We start from the raw sequence: 16,864 nt of genomic DNA on the forward strand, positions 1-16,864 counted from the left end.
TCCAGGGACAGAGCAAACCTGCACTTCAAACACATTCCCGGAAAAGCATTTGACTCCAAAAGCTTGCCACAATTCCTGTGCTCCCACCACCATGCTCCTTCCTTCTGGCAAGGAGAACTTCCCAAGAGCCTGGGAGGAGCCAGCCAAACTAGGAACAACATGGCCGCTTCTTTCCCAGCTGCCTTGGGGCTTAAGGCCATCTCCTGGTTCAAACCCTAGGCCCAGGCTGGCTAGCCTCACTCCAGGGACAGAGCAAACATGCACGTCAAACACATTCCCAGAAAAGCAGTTGACTCCAAAAGCTTGCCACGATTCATTCTGCATATAATTATCATTAATATCACGTGCAAGCAAGATTCTGCTGAAAATTATCCAAAAATGACTGGAACAGCACATCAACAGAGAAGTACAAGCTGGGTTTAGAAGAGGCCGTGGTACTAGGGATATTATAGTTAATGTTAGATGGACCTTGGCTGAAAGCAGGGAATACCAGAGGATTGTCTATCTGTGTTTCATTGACTACACAGAGGCATTTGATTGTGTAGACCACAACAAATTGTGGCTGACTCTGAGAGGAATGAGAATCCCAGAACACTTGATCATGCTTATGTGAAACCTATACTTGGACCAGGAGGCAGTAGTCAGAACAGAGCAGGGAAGCACTGCATGGTTCAAAATTAGGAAGGGTGTACTCCAGGGATGTGTCCTGTCTCCATAGAAGAAATAGTAAGTTTTATAAAAAACAACCCAACACCCTTTTCCTCAGCAAGGACTGTATGTAGGTCACTCAGTAGAAACATTTTTTTACTTTTCTTGCAGTTTATTCCTTAAAGAGTTGATCTGATTTTATTGGGCAAAACAGGAACTTACTAATCAAATAAAAAAATTCATGTCAAATGGCTAGTGAGCTCTAGTAGTACTTCTGAAGGCGCCTTGGCAGTGATGGAGAGCTCCAGGTTCTGCTGAGAACACCTCAAAGAAGGAGTCTCTCCCATGTGCTTTTTGTAAATGCCCATGCTGGAAAGAAATCTCAGTGACATGAAGATACAGCTTTTCCTGTTACACAACTTCTTACACAGCCACATGCGTTACATTTATCGATGGATTTACAATTTGAAAGGGGGGATGCTTCTGTCTTAACAAAATTAAGTTTTTTATAAACTGCAGCCCCAGAGAGTTCTGTGTTCACACGCAGACACGCTGCCCCTGCTGTAGGCTGGGGAAAACATTTGTGAGCAGATTCTGGTAGCTAGGTTGAAGCTGTTCCCCCCGACACCCATGCAGCACCCTGCCAGTTTGGGTGTGGCAGAGTCCATGCTCATGTGTGCACTCCGGTTCCCTCGTTCATCTTCATCGTCTTCATCTTCCTCGTCTTTGTATTCGTCTTCTTTGTCTTCTTCATCTTGTTAGTTAACCACAAGGGCATTTACTAATACTCATCGTCTTCATCTTCCTCACTGTCAGACGGGGATGTGCAAGGCCGGATCTGTTGGTAGCGGTCATGTCTTTTCTCCACCATCTGAGTAACCACAGGATGATTTAGCCAGTGGGAGCTCTTCTGCATGGCAGCGAGAACCCCACCGTCAGTGACGCAGCAGTCCAGCCACTGTCTGAGAGCTTTTCTCACTTTTCCTCGTTACCTGGCTCCCAAGTCAACAGGACATGCACATGCACATGGAGTAACTTCCTCTCACTGTCAACCGGAGACAGAAACGTGATGGTGACATCATCGTCTGCTTTCACGTTAGCACCAGCACCTCAACTGCCAGAGCCGTCATTTTCCATGGCAGCCAAAGCAGAGCAGTGGCCCCATGTGTAGCCCCAAGCAATTGGACTTTTCCAACAAGAACTGATCCCACCTGACAACAGAGGCAGCTAAACACCTTGAAAGCAGCTATAGCCCAAGTTTTCACCCCTTAAAATATTTTACTTCATAAACTATGATTGGTCATCTAAGAATATGTGCAAGTACAAGAATGTGTGTCTGTTCCAGACTTGCTCCAGGCTGACTAGCAAGAGAGGATGAATGCCCAGTCTTCTTGCCACTGCTCTTCCCTCAGGGAAAAATGGAAACCAAAGCTCTGCGAATACCAGGACTCCCAATCTTTCCAGGGTGTATAAAACCATTGGGAAGAGTCGTACGGCTGCCAGCACTGAGTCCTCGTTGGAGATGCCCATGTGGCTTCCAGTACTGAGTCAAGTAAGCAGTCTCCTGCAGTGTGGTTCCAGAGTGCGTATGTACAGTCTGCTGTCCGCACGGACCAGTTATAATCAGAGATTCTTCTCGTTCTTTCTGTACATCTCTGTCATGCACCTTATCAAATAATTTTTCTTGGACTGTTGGGGGCAAATCTTCGATATCTACAAAGAAAATTCAGAGTTCAAGATCATCTGGCAGCCTGCATGTTACAAGGTCACTTAGAAAACTGCAAGCAAAACTGCCCTTCCTCTGATGGAGAGGCAACTGCCTCTCTCCAGATCTGCTCTGTCAGTTCGTGACACACCATTACTGGAATACAATTTGGCGTTCATTGGATACCTCCATGAGCATGGCCAGCATGTCCTGCCTCTGGAAGAGGATGGACAGGTGCACTAATGTGTAGGCGACATTGAAGGTAGAAGGGGGTTCAGCAAGCACACCTTAGTAGCGAGGTGTACAGTGTCTCCCCTGGACGACTAGTCCACTTCAGTAACAGCTAAGACACCTTCTACAACTCCCCCTCCTCCCCACCCCTTTTGAAGACCTAGAGAATCAGTCTTTTTCATCCTGCTTTTAATTTGCTTTAGTTTTTTGAAGTCTACTTCAGGTTCTTCCTTGCTGCTCACAGCACCAGCCAATTCAATTCCATTTTCTCTGAAAATCCATTTCATTTCAGAGTCCCGCTTCATTGTTGGAGGTGATCTTTGGCTGTTACCACTCCAGCTTCCTTCCCAGCGCACCCAGTGCATTTATCATTGAGGAGGCCTCATCAGTTTCTGCCAGCTCTATTGCTTCAGTGTTACTAGGTCTGCGATGTTCCCAGTCACCACATTTTTAGGCTTAACCCAGTTTTCGTATGTGCAAACAGAACAAGACCAGTTCTGAGCCCTTGTGTTCAGTTTATTTCTATCGTTGTATTCCTCACAAGGATCAACAGAAAAGGCAACTGGTCTCGAGCCAGATCCTGAGGATTGAGGAGATTCTGTGGGACTTCTGGTCCTGTGCTGGGATAAGCACTGGGTGCACTGGATTGTCCTCGGCCAGTTCAAGTATGTGTACATGTGTAGCATGACCACTTGTTTGCATTTTCAGTCTCACGCTAGAGTCTAGACATAACAAAGGACTATATCCTTTCTTTGCTAGAAGGATCCCAGTCTCTGCAAACATCACTGGAACTGCTTTTCTTTTTTTATTCATTTTAATGAACATTTACAGAGATTTTGGATTTTCACTCATTCATTGTTTCACTTTTTTCTTTAACCCCTCCCCCCAGTTCACGCCTCTATTTTTTTAAAAAAAATTTATTTCATTATTTTCTGTATGTACCATCAAATCAGATCTGACTGGTACAGGAGGAGATTGTTCCTCCTTCTCCAGTAGAGCATCGGGTGGATTCAAACCTTGCATCTCTGAGATTGTAGTTGTAGCTTCTTGCCACTAGGCCACCAGAGCTCACCAAGTTTGCTCCTCTTTTTAAAAAGCAAAAGATAAACTTCTTCATTGGTACACAATCCCCCTGTGGCCCCCCCCCCCCAGATGCACTCCACTATGCAACCTTAATTCTGGATTCCTGTGATAATATGCTATCATATATCACTTTTAAACTGTTCTCTCCCTAATCTGTTTCAATTCAGTATACATAATCTATCCAGTTTTTAGCAATCTTACCCCAACCCTGATGGAACTGCTTTTAAATGGATCTTTTGTAATAATTGTTCCATTATGTCTCTGGGCACTTGTTCAGTATACACATGCCCACTTGATTCCACGTTCTGACATCTTACACTTCTTGGAGTTATGTCAGGCAGGAAGTACGATTTTCATTTCCATGCTATAACCTCCACCTTGCACAGGGTTAGAATAAAAGCATGGTTGAGAAACTAGACCAGCGACAAGACTCACTCTTCATGCTCTCTCAGAGTCTGACTTCTTAGGAGGTGCTGCAAAATGTGAAAGTGCCTTTGACTCCTCCTGCAGCTCTTCCTCCCCTCCCGGAGCTCGATGCCTGTGTTGGCAGAGATGACTGCCTGAGCCACCTGCAGCCATGCACAGTGCCCAGCCCCTCTGCGCCCTCTCCCACAGTCAGGACACGGTCTGCATGGGCCACATGTGTCTGCCAGAGGAGGAGGGGAGGAGGGGGGGAGCGAGAAGGAAGAGCAGCCATGGGAGCTGCAGGCTCCTAATGGCCTAAATTGACTTTTATTTTAGTTAAAATTCTTAAGGCTCTCTTATAAACTTGAGTCTAGTCTCCTTTGCAGCACAGAGAAGCTTTGTGATTCTCTCCAGAGGGAAATGTACTGTGATACACATTCATTACCATGAGGTAATTTTGTGGCAATTGAACCCACCCTTATTCATCTTCAGGCTTTGTGACATCTGAAATATTAAAATAACTCATGGACATATTTATTGTCCTTCCTCACCTGAGCTTTGTCCCAGTGATAGTACACCAGCTACACTTTTCTCTTTGGTCATCATAGGACCAAGGGACAGTGGAGGGAGGACTCCTCTAGGGCACTCATATTTGTGAGCACCAGGAAGGCAAGAGTTGTTGGGAAGCAGAGGGGGTAACAATGAGACTATATTTGGAAATATCACTTAGAAAAGGAAATTAGACTTTGAGACTAATGAAAATAATTTTATTCCCAAAGATGTAGAAAGATTAACTTTATAGTACCTCTTTTCTTTCTGTCACTTAACCATTGTCAAGATTTCCATTTTCTCATCAGGGAAAGGCACTTATTTTATTTAAAAGCACATTCGAGGATGTGCATTTTGCTTAATGCTTCCCAACATTGCTTTTCTGCAAATATCCTGCTTATAGCAATATCAAATGTCCGCTTTGGAATTAAGTCTTAGTAATTGGAGTCTCTGAGTAGCAAAACTTGGGGAGCTTTGCTAACAGAAAACTTGGAGGTGACGTCTACTCAGAGGTGCCTCAGAAGAACATGCTGTGATCAGCTACTTTAGAATCTTATAGGTCACAGTTCTCTTGTGACACAATGGAGCCCACTCTGCAGCAACAGATTTCTTAGTGGATAGGCTGCCATGTTCTCCGTTTGTCTGTCCTCAGAGTCTTCCTTTGTTCAGATGTCCATCCATAAGGCCTTATTAAACTTATTTATCATTCTGCATCAGTATATGAAAAGAAGTCTGTATATAAATGATCTTCTTTCAGTTTTCACAAAAATCACACTGTGTTCAAACTTTTTACAGATAATTGTATTCAAGTTAAAACCACCAAATCAAGTCTTCAGCAAGACAATTTCGGAAATGAAAAAATTAAATATTTTAGAAATAATTCCTTGGCTGACTTGGAAGAAAAAGAGAAATTTCATAAAATTGAAGATCAGCCCCCAGTCCAGAAGAAGCATTCGAGGTGAGTGACATTTATATAAGGAGAAAGGATATCACAACCTAATTGTTAGTAAAGTAATAGTATAAACATACCTAAACAATTAAGTCCTCAAAATGTTCACAAGACAGTATTTTAATAAATGTAAAATAGATAGATATTGAGGGCCTGAAATGTATTTGGTTGGGAAACAATGGCCAGGAAACCCTTGAGTAAGGAAGAGTGTCCACATGCGGTGTGCAAGCTCTCAGCCAGAATTCAGGTTGTTTTACTTAGAAACAATGTAGTGATAAGAATTAATAATTGACTTGCTTTTTGTCTTTAGGAAACAGCTAAGCAGTCATAGAAGAAGACAGAAAATCCTTACATGTGAACTTTGTGGGAAAACCTTTATGTATTCCTCGTCCCTTAAACGACATTTGGGAGGGCACAGTGGAGAGAAACCCCATGAATGTAAAGAATGTGGGAAATCCTTCACTTACTATGACTCCCTGCGTAGACATGAGAAAACACACAGTGAACAGAAAGCTTTCAAGTGTGAGCAGTGTGGTAAAAGTTTCACTTGTTCCAGATATTTAAAAAAGCACGTGAATATACACAGTGGAGAGAAACCCTACGAATGTCAGCTGTGTGGTAAACGCTTCGTCTGTCCCAGTTACTGTCAAAAACATGTGAAAATGCACAATGGGGAGAAACCCTATAAATGCACCCAGTGTGGGAAAGCCTTCACGGCTCTTTCATACTTTGAAAGTCACAGAAGAATTCACACTGGCGAGAGACCCTTTGTATGTAAACAGTGTGGGAAAACTTTCAATTGGTCCACCTCCTTACAGGTGCATATGAGAACACACTCTGATGAGAAATCCTATGAATGTAACCAGTGTGGAAAGATGTTCATACACTCCTTCTCGCTGAAACTGCACTTACGGCGGCACAGTGGAGTGAAGCCCTACGAGTGTAAGGAGTGTGGGAAAGCCTTCAGTTGTCCCTCATACTTTCGAGAGCACGTGAGAATGCACACTGGAGAGAAACCCTATGAGTGTAAGTATTGCTGGAGAGCCTTCAGCTTTTACTCCTCCCTGCAAGAGCATGAGAGAACTCACACTGGTGAGAAGCCCTACAAATGCAAGCAGTGTGGGAAAGCCTTCACGTGCTATTCTGCTCTTCATGCTCATGGGAAAACACACAGTGAACAGAAACCTTACCTGTGTAACCTGTGTGGCAAAGGTTTCAGATGTCCCAAATACTTCCGACAACACGTGAAAATGCACAATGGCGAGACACCCTTTGAATGTAAGGAATGTGGGAAGGTCTATACAATGCCCGCTAACCTCCAACAACATATGAAAACACACAGTGGAAAGAAGCCCTATGAATGTCATGAATGTGGGAAAACCTTCAGCTGGCCAACCTCCTTACGCTTACACATGAGGACACACTCTAATGAGAAGCCGTACGAGTGTAAGCAGTGTGAGAAGAGTTACAAGTGTCCCATCTCCCTTCGAGAACACATGAGAAAGCATGCTGGGGACAAACCTTAAGAATGCAGGGCATGTTGCAAAGTCTTCACTCCCACTGAAAGCCTTGTTAAAAACTCAGGAGAAAACAGTTATAAACCTGTATGAACATAGAGAATATGGGAAAACCTCCAGGAATCACAATTCAATTATTGTGTTCACAGAATTTAAGAGGATGAAGTCTTTTCACTGTTTCAAGTGAATCGCCCTTGAAAGTTGTAGGGAACACAGTTCCACTCTCACATGTGGATTTTTAGGAGTCAGAAACAGTCGGGGGGCAGGGGCAGCAGGTTTGGTTTTTTATTTTCCTGTAGCCTTTCCACTGTAACATGTATTTTGTTACATACGTATTTAAATAATTGTACACTTTCATAAAACTTATTTCCCTTAAAATGCTTTTGGCATTAGATGAATCTTTGGTTTTTATTAAAATACAACATGATGTAATTTTATGTAAAATGCTTTTGAGTCCTTTGTTTTAACTCATCCTTGTTATATAGCCATGTATGGGATTCTGGGACTATTCAGATGTATTTCCTGGACTACTGTTGCAGATAAAGTAATTTGCTGAGTCACATATCCTTTCTTCCTTATTAACAATTCCTAGCAGAAATTACTAATTATGTTAAGATCCTTAAACAGGACCACCAAATTTTTATTTTCTTATTTTGAATTTTGCTTTTGATTATGCAAAGGCGTTTGACTGTGTGGATCATAACAAACTGTGGCTGACTCTGAGAAGAATGGGAATCCCAGAACACTTGATCGTGCTAATGTGAAACTTATACTTGAACCAAGAGACGATTGTCAGAACAGAGCAAGGAAAGACTGCATGGTTCAAAATTGGGAAGGGCGTATGCCAGGGATGCATCCTATCTCCATACCTTTTCAACCTATTTGCAGAACAGATTATCCGAGAGGCTGGGCTCTACGAGGAGAAATGTGGGGTCAAGATTGGTGGAAGATCTATCAGTAATCTGTGATATGCAGATGACACAACCCTGCTTGCTGAAACTGAGGAGGACCTGAAGCACCTGCTGCAGAGGGTCAAAGACTGCAGCCTCCAATATGGATTGAGGCTCAATGTCAAGAAGACAAAGATTCTCACCACTGGACCAACTGACAGCATCAGGATGGATGGTGAAGAGATTGAGATTGTTCACAGCTTTAGTTTGCTTGGATCCACAGTCAACACTCTTGGCACCACTAGCCAGGAAATTAAAAGGCACATTGCCATGGGAAAGTCTGCTGTTAGGGACCTCTCCAAAATATTGAAGAGCAGTGGTGTCTCTCTGGAGACTAAGGTGTGTATGATACAGGCCAGGGTCTTTGCTATCACTTGTTATGCATCAGAGAGTTGGATAATGACTTTGGAGGATAGAAGGAGAATTGATGCCTTTGAGCTGTGGTGCTGGAGAAGAGTATTGAGAATACCATGGACTGCTAGGAAAACAAACAGATTCATCCTGGAAAGGGTTAAACTGGGTGGCTTCTTGGAGGAAGGATTCTGAGGCTCCGTCTGACATACTTTGGACATGATGTAAGGAGAGACTGGTCCTTGGAGAGGGACATCATGCTTGGGAGGGTGGAGGGACAGTGCAGGAGGGGAAGGCCCTCTATGAGGTGGATTGATTCAGTGACTGGGGTAATTGGGATGAGAGTGTCCAAGACAGTGCAGTTGGCACAGGACAGAGCGCAGTTTAGGGCTGTTGTACATAGGGTCACTATGAGTCGCAAGCAACTCAACGGCACATAACAACAACAACCTTTTGAATTTTGCTTATTTTCCTTGACCTTTTTTCCATTTCATTTGGGTTTATTTAAACACTGTTCTGAAAGTATTTGGGTGGGATTTGGCTTCCTTTAGTAAACAAAGGACTTGAAAAAAATATTTTAAAGTGAACATGCAATCTTCATTTAATCTGTGACCCATGTATGAAGCACCCATTGTATTTCACATCACTCAAAGGCTAGATGGAAGGAAATCATCAATTATTTCATCTTATTTGGATCCACAATCAGCACCCTTTGTACCAACCATAAAGAGAGCCAGAGACATACTGCATTGGGAAAGTCCTGAAGAATAATGATGTCAGTTCACAGACTGAAGTGTGCCTAATTCAAGCCATGTTTTCCAGTCACCTATTGTGCATCTGTGAGCTGGACAATTAATGAGGATTATAGAAGAATTGATGCCTTTGTTGTGGTGCTGGGAAAGAGCACTGAATAGCCCATGGACTGAAAAAAAAAACACAACAAACCAAACAGCTATGTCTTAGAGAAAATGCAGCCAGAGTGCTCCTTGGAGCCAAGGATGGAGACGTTTCATCTTACTGTGGGCATATTGTTAGGAGAAGCTAATCCTTGAAAAGGGACATCATGGTTGGAAAAGGAAGAGCCTGGGGATTGACAGGCGGCACCAATGGACATGTGTCGGAGATGCCAGAGTTCGGTTCTCTTGATCAAGTCGTTCTGAGTCATACGAGACTTGATGGCACGTGATGACAAAAGCTAGAAGAACAAGAGTACATTTGTGGTAAAATATTGTCACTTGGTGGTAACTAGTTGAAATAGCATTATCACCTTATCATACATAGCCTGGGGGAGAGGGAACCTTTTGTAAAGCATATTGCGTAACTTACACCCTGCTATACATAATACAGATCACATAAAGCTGCCAAATCCATTAGCTATAGGACTTTTAGTGAAATGGAGGGAAAAGGATACTTTTGTCTTTTAAGTTTACTACTGACAATTTGAACAGTTCTAAATTTAATAGTTGGACTTCTACTTTTTTAAACACTTTTTGTCATTTATTATTATGGGTTTTGGCTAGGATACCATCGATTTGGTAGAAAAACTCTCTTCAGGGAAGTTTTGTAAATAGAAACTTCAATCAGAATTGAAACTGTTAAATACTTGAAAACCATACAAGTACTGAACCGCTCAAATGAAGACTGAAAACATTTCAGCTTCACCATCCTGAAAGAGGTAAAAGTCCCCTAACTTCATTAGGCACCGTTCAGTTTTTAAACATAATAACAGTTGTCCCAAATCAGTATTCCAATTCTAGGGAATGTTTCAGAAAGTCCTCAGTGCCATCCTTTAATTAATATGAGAGTAGGATCAAGGTCTGCACTGGGATCCTATTCTCCAGGACTTGGGCAGGGGGAAAGTCTTCTGTGCATCTGATCGTGTGCTGGGCAGCTCTCCACCCTCTCTTCTATATCCTCTATCTTCTATATCCTCTGTAGTACTGCCTATCACAGCCTTCATCATGTCCTCTCACAGTGATCCTGTCGGCTGCCTTAGATCTTCTCATAGAAATTCCAGGTGCTGGGATAAGTGGGGTTTTTGTTATGGAGAAATGAATAGCTATTAAGTTCCATTCCACTGGCATGCTTTTTAGCTTCCTTGGCATCATCTACATTTTAGAAAACCTACAAAGGCAAATCCTCTTGAACATGAAGACTGCTGGTCATATACAACAGACACATCCACAATGGAACTATACATAGAACATTTCTGCTGCATTTCTTTCTTTAGTATATGATTTAACCCAGATCCAGGAGGCTGGGGTTTATGAGGAGTGTGGCATCAGGAGTGAAGGAAGACAACTTGGGTTTTGCAGATGACACAACCCTGCTTGCTGAAACTGAGGAGGACCCGAAGCACTTGCTATGGAAGATCAAAGACTGCAGTTTCAATATAGATTGAAGCTCAACATCAAGAAAACAGATCTGGGCTGATTGGCAGCATTAGGGTGAAGAGATTGAGACTGTAAACAGTTTCAGGTTGCTTGGCTCCACAGTCAACACTTTTGGTGCCAGCAGCCAGGAAATCAAAAGATGAATTGCACTGAGAAAGTCTGCTGTCAGAGACCTCTCCAGATTACTGAAGAGCAGTAATGTCAGTGTGGAGACTTAAGGTGTGTGTGATCCAGGCCATGGTCTTTTTGATCACTTGCTATGCATCTGAGAGCTGGACAATGAATAGGGATGTTGGAAGAATAATTAATGCCTTTAAGCTGTGGTCAGAGAAGCATTGAACATGAATTGCCAAAATAACAAATAGTCTTGGAGAAGGTGCAGCTGGAGTGCTCTTTGGAGGCAAGGATCATGATGCTTCCATCACATACTTCAGACATGTTGCTAAGAAAGGGCTATTCGTTGGAGAGGGACATGATGTAAAGGTGGAAGGCTGGCAAAGAAGAGGAAGACCCTCGACCATGTGGATCGACATGGTGACTACCACAGTGGTCTCCAGTGTGTGCAGAAGTCTGAAGAGGACAGGACAGGGTTCAGATCTTTTGTTCATAGAGTCACTGTATGAGTCGTGCTCAAGGGTACCTGACAGCACCACCAGTGGCCTAGTCTGTTGGGAGATGCACTGCTACCTGAAAGGCTGTGCTGTCGGTTCAGATCCATCAGTGGCTCCACAGGGAGGCATCTCATGAGATTTACAGCCTCGGAAACTGAGTGAACAATCTATTTACCAAGAACCTGTTGTCCAAACAGAACAAGAACTGTATGTGTGCACCAGGGTTGTGTCCATTTTATCCCTGTCATTTCAGTCCGTGTGCTGAACAAATCATTCAAGCAGCCGTAATACATGAAGAAGAATGTGGTATCAGCACTGGAGACTAATCAACCACCTGTGTTACGCCAGTGATGCAACCTTGCTTGCAGAAACGAAGGAGTTGAAGCACTTGCTACAGAAAAAGACTATAGAGCCTTCAATATGGATTACATCGCAACATCAAGAAAACAAAAATCCTCACTGCTGGAACAATAGGCAACATCATGATGTTGTTGTTGTTGTTGTTATGTGCCGTTGAGTCGCCTGCGACTCATAGCGACCCTATGTACAACAGCCCTAAACTCCGCTCTGTCCTGTGCCAATCGCACTGTCTCCGACACTCCCATCCCGATTATCCCAGTCACTGAATCAATCCACTTCATAGAGGGCCTTCCTCTCCTGCGCCATCCCTCCACCCTCCCAAGCATGATGTCCCTCTCCAAGGACCGGTCTCTCCTCACTACATGTCTGAATTGAAAAAAGTTTGGAGTTGTCATTGATTTCATTTTACTTGGCTCCACAGTGAACACCCACAGTAATAGGTGTCAAGAAGTCAAAAAAACCTCTTGCGTTGTGAAAATCTGCTGGCAAGGATGTCAGTTTAAAACTGGTGTAGGGAGCTCTCAGGAGTACTGAAGAGCAATAACGTCAGGCTGGAGACTAAGGTGCGCCTGATCCAGGCTATAGTCTTTGCAATTACGTGCTATGCATCAGAGAGTTGGACAGTGAATAGGGATGACAGAAAGAGAATTGATGCCTTTGAGCTGTGGTGCTGGAGAAGAGTGTTGAATATACCACGGACTGCTAGGAGAACAAACAGGTTTGTCCTGGAGAGGGTGAAGCCAGAGTGTTCCCTGGAGTCAAGGATTCTGAAGCTTCGTCTGACATACTTTGGGCTTGTTGCAAGGAGGGACTAGTCCTTGGAGAGGGACGTCAGGGTCCTGGCAGCCACCTTAAAACTGGGCACTCCCCAAGTGTCCACCACCAACAGTGTCCGTGGTGGGTCAGCAGCGCGGGCTCACTTGGAGGAACCAGTGCTGGGAGGGAGGCCGAGGCCAGCTTCATTCCCTCCACGGAGGAGCCTCGCACAGCAAACCCGTCCCCTGTAGGATGTCCAGCCGCAGATCTGGTCAGGGGTCAGGGGACTGCAGGGCCTGGTGACAACGACTGCTACGGGTGGCTCCCCTCCTCTGGACACGGAGAGCGCGCATTGGACCCCGCGCCGCACACCGGGACGAGAGCGCGCATTGGACCCCGCGCCGCACACCGGGACGAGAGCGCGCATTGGACCCCCGAGCACGCATTAGCCCCCAGAGCGCACACCGGGCCCCGAGAGCGCGCGGTGGACCCCAAGAGGGCGGCGGCTGGCCACCGGCTCCTCAGGACAGGTCAGCGCTGCCTGCTGGGGTCCAGGTCAGCCGGGGCCTCATCCATCAGCGCCGGGTGCTGACACTATGGCGACCGGGTACTAAAGCATAACGCCTGGCCCAGAGGAAGGTCACTGTCCAGTCACCAGACTCAACTCCCAAAGACTATGACTAGAAACGGCTCTGTGGGGACAAGCGCAGCCGGACACGACCCTCGCCGCCCCCTCATCGCGCAGACTCCGTCAACCCAGCCCCGCCCGCCATGGCCCTTCCCAGAAGCCCTTGCGGCAGGCTGCGCGGCGAGGGGCGTGGATCGCGCGGGGTCTCGCGAGAACAGGAGCCGAGCCCGAGCCGCCTGAAGGTCTCGCCCAGTCCTGCCCTTCCCCCCACGCCCAGCCCCCGCCCGCTGCAGCGCAGGCCTGGCCTCTGGAGGCCAGTCGCTCACCCCACATGCTGCCTTCCCACTTTAGAGAGACTGTGTTCCATAATCCTCACTGTCAGTCATAATTTTGTTATGATCCAAGTCAAATCCTTTGTATCATCAATAAAGCACAAATAGACATTCATCTGGTATTTTCTGCCTTCAGCCAGGATCCATGTGAATTCACCAATGACATCCCTTCAGTGAGGGTTGAAAACAGCTTTCAATATGGATTGCATCTCAACATAAAACAAAAGTTCTTATCACTGGACCATCAGGAACCATCATGCTAGATAAAAGATTGAAACTGTCAATGACTTCATCTTACTTGGATCTACGGTCAACACCCCTGGTACCAGGAGTTAGAAAGCACATTGCATTGGGAAAGTCTGCAGACTTTTGAGGAGTAATGATGACAGTTTGAGGACCAAGGTGCGTCTGACTGTGGCCATAGTCTTTTCAGTCACTTGCTATGCATCTGAGAGCTGGGCAATGAGTACGGTGACAGAAGAAGAATTGATGTCTGTGAGCTGTGGTGTTGGAGAAGAGTGCTGAATATCCCATGGACTGCTGAAAGAACAAGTCTGTGTTAGAGGAAGTGCAGCCAGGCTGGCCATGTCGTTGGGAGGCGTCAATCCTTGGAAAAAAGAGAGCATACTGGGGAAAAAATGGAGGGTCAAAGAAACAGAAGACTTTTAATGAAGTGCATTGACAGTGACTACCACAGTGGGCTTCAGCAGGGCACACTGAGCTGGGCAGAGGTTTGCTATGAGTCAGAGTCAATTGAAGGCACCTAGCCACTGGCTTTTCTCTGCGCTCTCCAGTTACTCAAGCAGGGCATGTCTTCAGCATCTCCACTAGATCTCCACTAGACAGAACTGGGAGAGACCCATCTCCTTTAGAATAATAGTGCCTTTTCATCAACACTTCATTAGTTAAATATTCATTAATGAATAACTGGAAACCCTAAGTCTCTGTAAACTTTAATTAAAATTTAAAAAATTCATTAGTAAATATATTAATGAAGAACAACATTTGTTTACTAAACATCTCAGTAGTACCTGGGACCTCCTTTAGGAAACCATCTTCTCCCTGGTTTACAGACTGCCTTAGACTGCCTTTAAAAAAAAACACCACCAAAATAAAAATGCACCCTTTCTGAGGCTGAAGTTTACACCTTTAGTTTCATCAAGGAACAAAAATCCTGTGCATCAACAAGAGATGTTCTGACCTAGTAGGAAAGAATTTTAAAACAAAAACAAACACACCAAAAAAAACAAATAAGTAGTAAGTAGTTTCTAGCAGTGAATATGGAGGGAAAGTGGATACAGACTTTCCTGTTTTCCCATTTACCTTTTTACTACACATGGCATGCTGGATAAAACGACCTTTCCCTTCTACTGGAGCAGAGTGTGTTTCCCCTAAGGCACTTCAAGTCTAAGAGGCCAGCAACAAGTGATTGGTCACAAGGCCCAGGCAAATCCTACATAAGCTTCCCCAGGTGTTTCTTCTTGACAACTGCAATCATGAACTAAATTCACAAATTCTCAATTTAAGATATCTGAAAGAGCTTGCAGGTGCTATGCATGTGCAGAAGCAAAAAAAAAAAACAAAACAAAACACCAAAACAAAACCAAACACCAGAAAGAAACCAACCAACCAACCAACCCACAAAAGTTATGGGGCCATGGCAACAGGCCAGAGTAGAAAACTGCTATTTCTTTGCTGTTGTTATGTATCATTGATTTGAGACCAACTCACAGCTGTCTCTCTAGTGGGTTTTCAGAGGCTATGGAATGCAAAGAAGATTGTTCATCCCCTCCCCATCCCACCCCCCGCAGAGCAGCCAGTGGAAAGTGAGGAGGACTTGAAGCCCTTTTTCAGAAAATCAAAGAATGCAGCTGTCATCATGGATTGCGTCTCAACGTCAAGAAAACAGATTCTTACCACTAGACTGATAGGCAATATCATGATGGATGGAGATTGAAACTGTCAACAGCTTCATCTTATTTGGATCCACAGTTAACACCCTCGGTACCAGTAGTCAGGAAATCAGGAGATGCACTGCACTGGGTAAATCTGCAGTCAGGGACCTCTCCAAATTATTGAGGAGTAATGATGTCAGTTTGAGGACTAAAGTGCATCTGAGAGCTGGACAGTGAATAAAGATGACATACAAAGAACTGACGCCTTTGAGCTGTGGTGTTGGAGAAGAGCACTGAACATCCCATGGACGGCCAAGAGAATGAACAGACACATGTTGGAGAGGGTCCAGCCAAAGTGTTCTCTGGAGGCAGGAAAGATGAGACTTTGCCTCACATACGTTGGGCATGTTGCTGGTGGGGGGGCACTATTTCTTAGAGAAGGACATGATGCTGGGAAGGGTGGACGGTCAGCGAAGGAGAGGAAGACCCTCAACCAGGTGGATTGACATGGTGACTACTGCACTGGGCTCTTGTGTGTCTGGAAGTGTGAGGCTGGCGCAGGATAGAACAGGGTTCAGATCTTTTGTTCATAGGGTCACTATGAGTCGTGCTCCACTTGATGGCATCTAACAACAACCTCCACCACCACCTGAGGGTTGGCAGCACAACTCCTTACTGCTAAGCCACCAGAACTCTAACATTTCTTTAGTAATAATTTAAAGGGACAAGTATCCTTTTTCTACAGAAGGACAATTAAAGGAAATCTATCAGGCTGGACCTTCTTAGCCTGTTGTTAGGGCTGTGACTTAGACTCTGAGAACAACAGATCTAAACCTTGTCCTTCCTGCACCATCCTCAAGATACCCATCAAGCGCAAATTCAGGGCTGTAGTCACTACGCCAATCCATCTGGTTAAAGGTCTTCTCTTTCATTGATCCTCCACCTTTCCCAGCATGATCTCTCTTTCCAAGAACTACTTCCACCTCTCTTTGCCTCTAGGGGACACCCTGGCTGCACTTCTTTCAAGATAGACTTAAGTCTTGGCAGTCCATGGAATACTCTTCCCCAGTACCATGATCCAAAGGCATAGATTCTTCATGCTTCCTTATTCACTGTCCAACATCTATCTAGCTCTAGCTCTAGCGCGCTCTCTCTCTCTCTCTTCATTTTAATGAAAGCTTGCTTGCAGAGACTTTGGATTTCCATTAATTCATAGTTGGATTTTTCTCCCTGCCCAACCTCCCCCTCCCCCAGTTTGCTCTTCTCTTTGAAAAGTAAATGGAAAATTACTTCATTGTTTTACAATCCCTCCCCTCACGTCCACTCTACTATGCAGCCTTCATTCTGGAATCCTGTCATGACAATACCTAATCATATATTGCTTTTAAACAGTTTTCTCCCTCATCTGTTTCAATGCAGTATACATTATTCAGCCCATCTTTCTGTCTCCCCCTAACCCCGATGTCAGTCCTGTTTACAACAGTGGCACTATGCACTATTT

The 16,864-nt window shown here is 44.6% G+C and overlaps 1 protein-coding gene and 1 pseudogene across 1 annotated transcript; one reads left to right on the forward strand and one right to left on the reverse strand.

The window, feature by feature from the left end:
* Positions 1-910: 910 nt before the first annotated feature.
* Positions 911-4,364, reverse strand: LOC102868319 (annotated as a pseudogene).
* A 154-nt stretch (positions 4,365-4,518) lies between these two features.
* Positions 4,519-13,376, forward strand: ZNF77 (zinc finger protein 77). Its single transcript, XM_006897968.1, has 5 exons — positions 4,519-4,523; positions 6,127-6,705; positions 6,958-7,025; positions 12,802-13,038; positions 13,294-13,376. Exons 1-5 carry the CDS (start codon positions 4,519-4,521, stop codon positions 13,374-13,376), a joined length of 972 nt encoding a protein of 323 aa, XP_006898030.1.
* The last annotated feature ends 3,488 nt before the right edge of the window (positions 13,377-16,864 follow it).

Source organism: Elephantulus edwardii, unplaced genomic scaffold (genome assembly GCF_000299155.1).
Source record: "Elephantulus edwardii isolate Elephantulus edwardi_28Jun2011 unplaced genomic scaffold, EleEdw1.0 scaffold00217, whole genome shotgun sequence".
NCBI classification, from domain to species: Eukaryota; Metazoa; Chordata; class Mammalia; order Macroscelidea; family Macroscelididae; genus Elephantulus; species Elephantulus edwardii.

Coding starts and splice junctions, on each gene's coding strand:
- ZNF77 (XM_006897968.1), top strand. Junction 6,706..6,957: donor CAGTGTGGGAAAGCCTTCAC/GTGCTATTCTGC, acceptor GAAAACCTTCAG/CTGGCCAACCTCCTTACGCT. Junction 7,026..12,801: donor GCCGTACGAGTGTAAGCAGT/GTGAGAAGAGTT, acceptor AGGGGACTGCAG/GGCCTGGTGACAACGACTGC.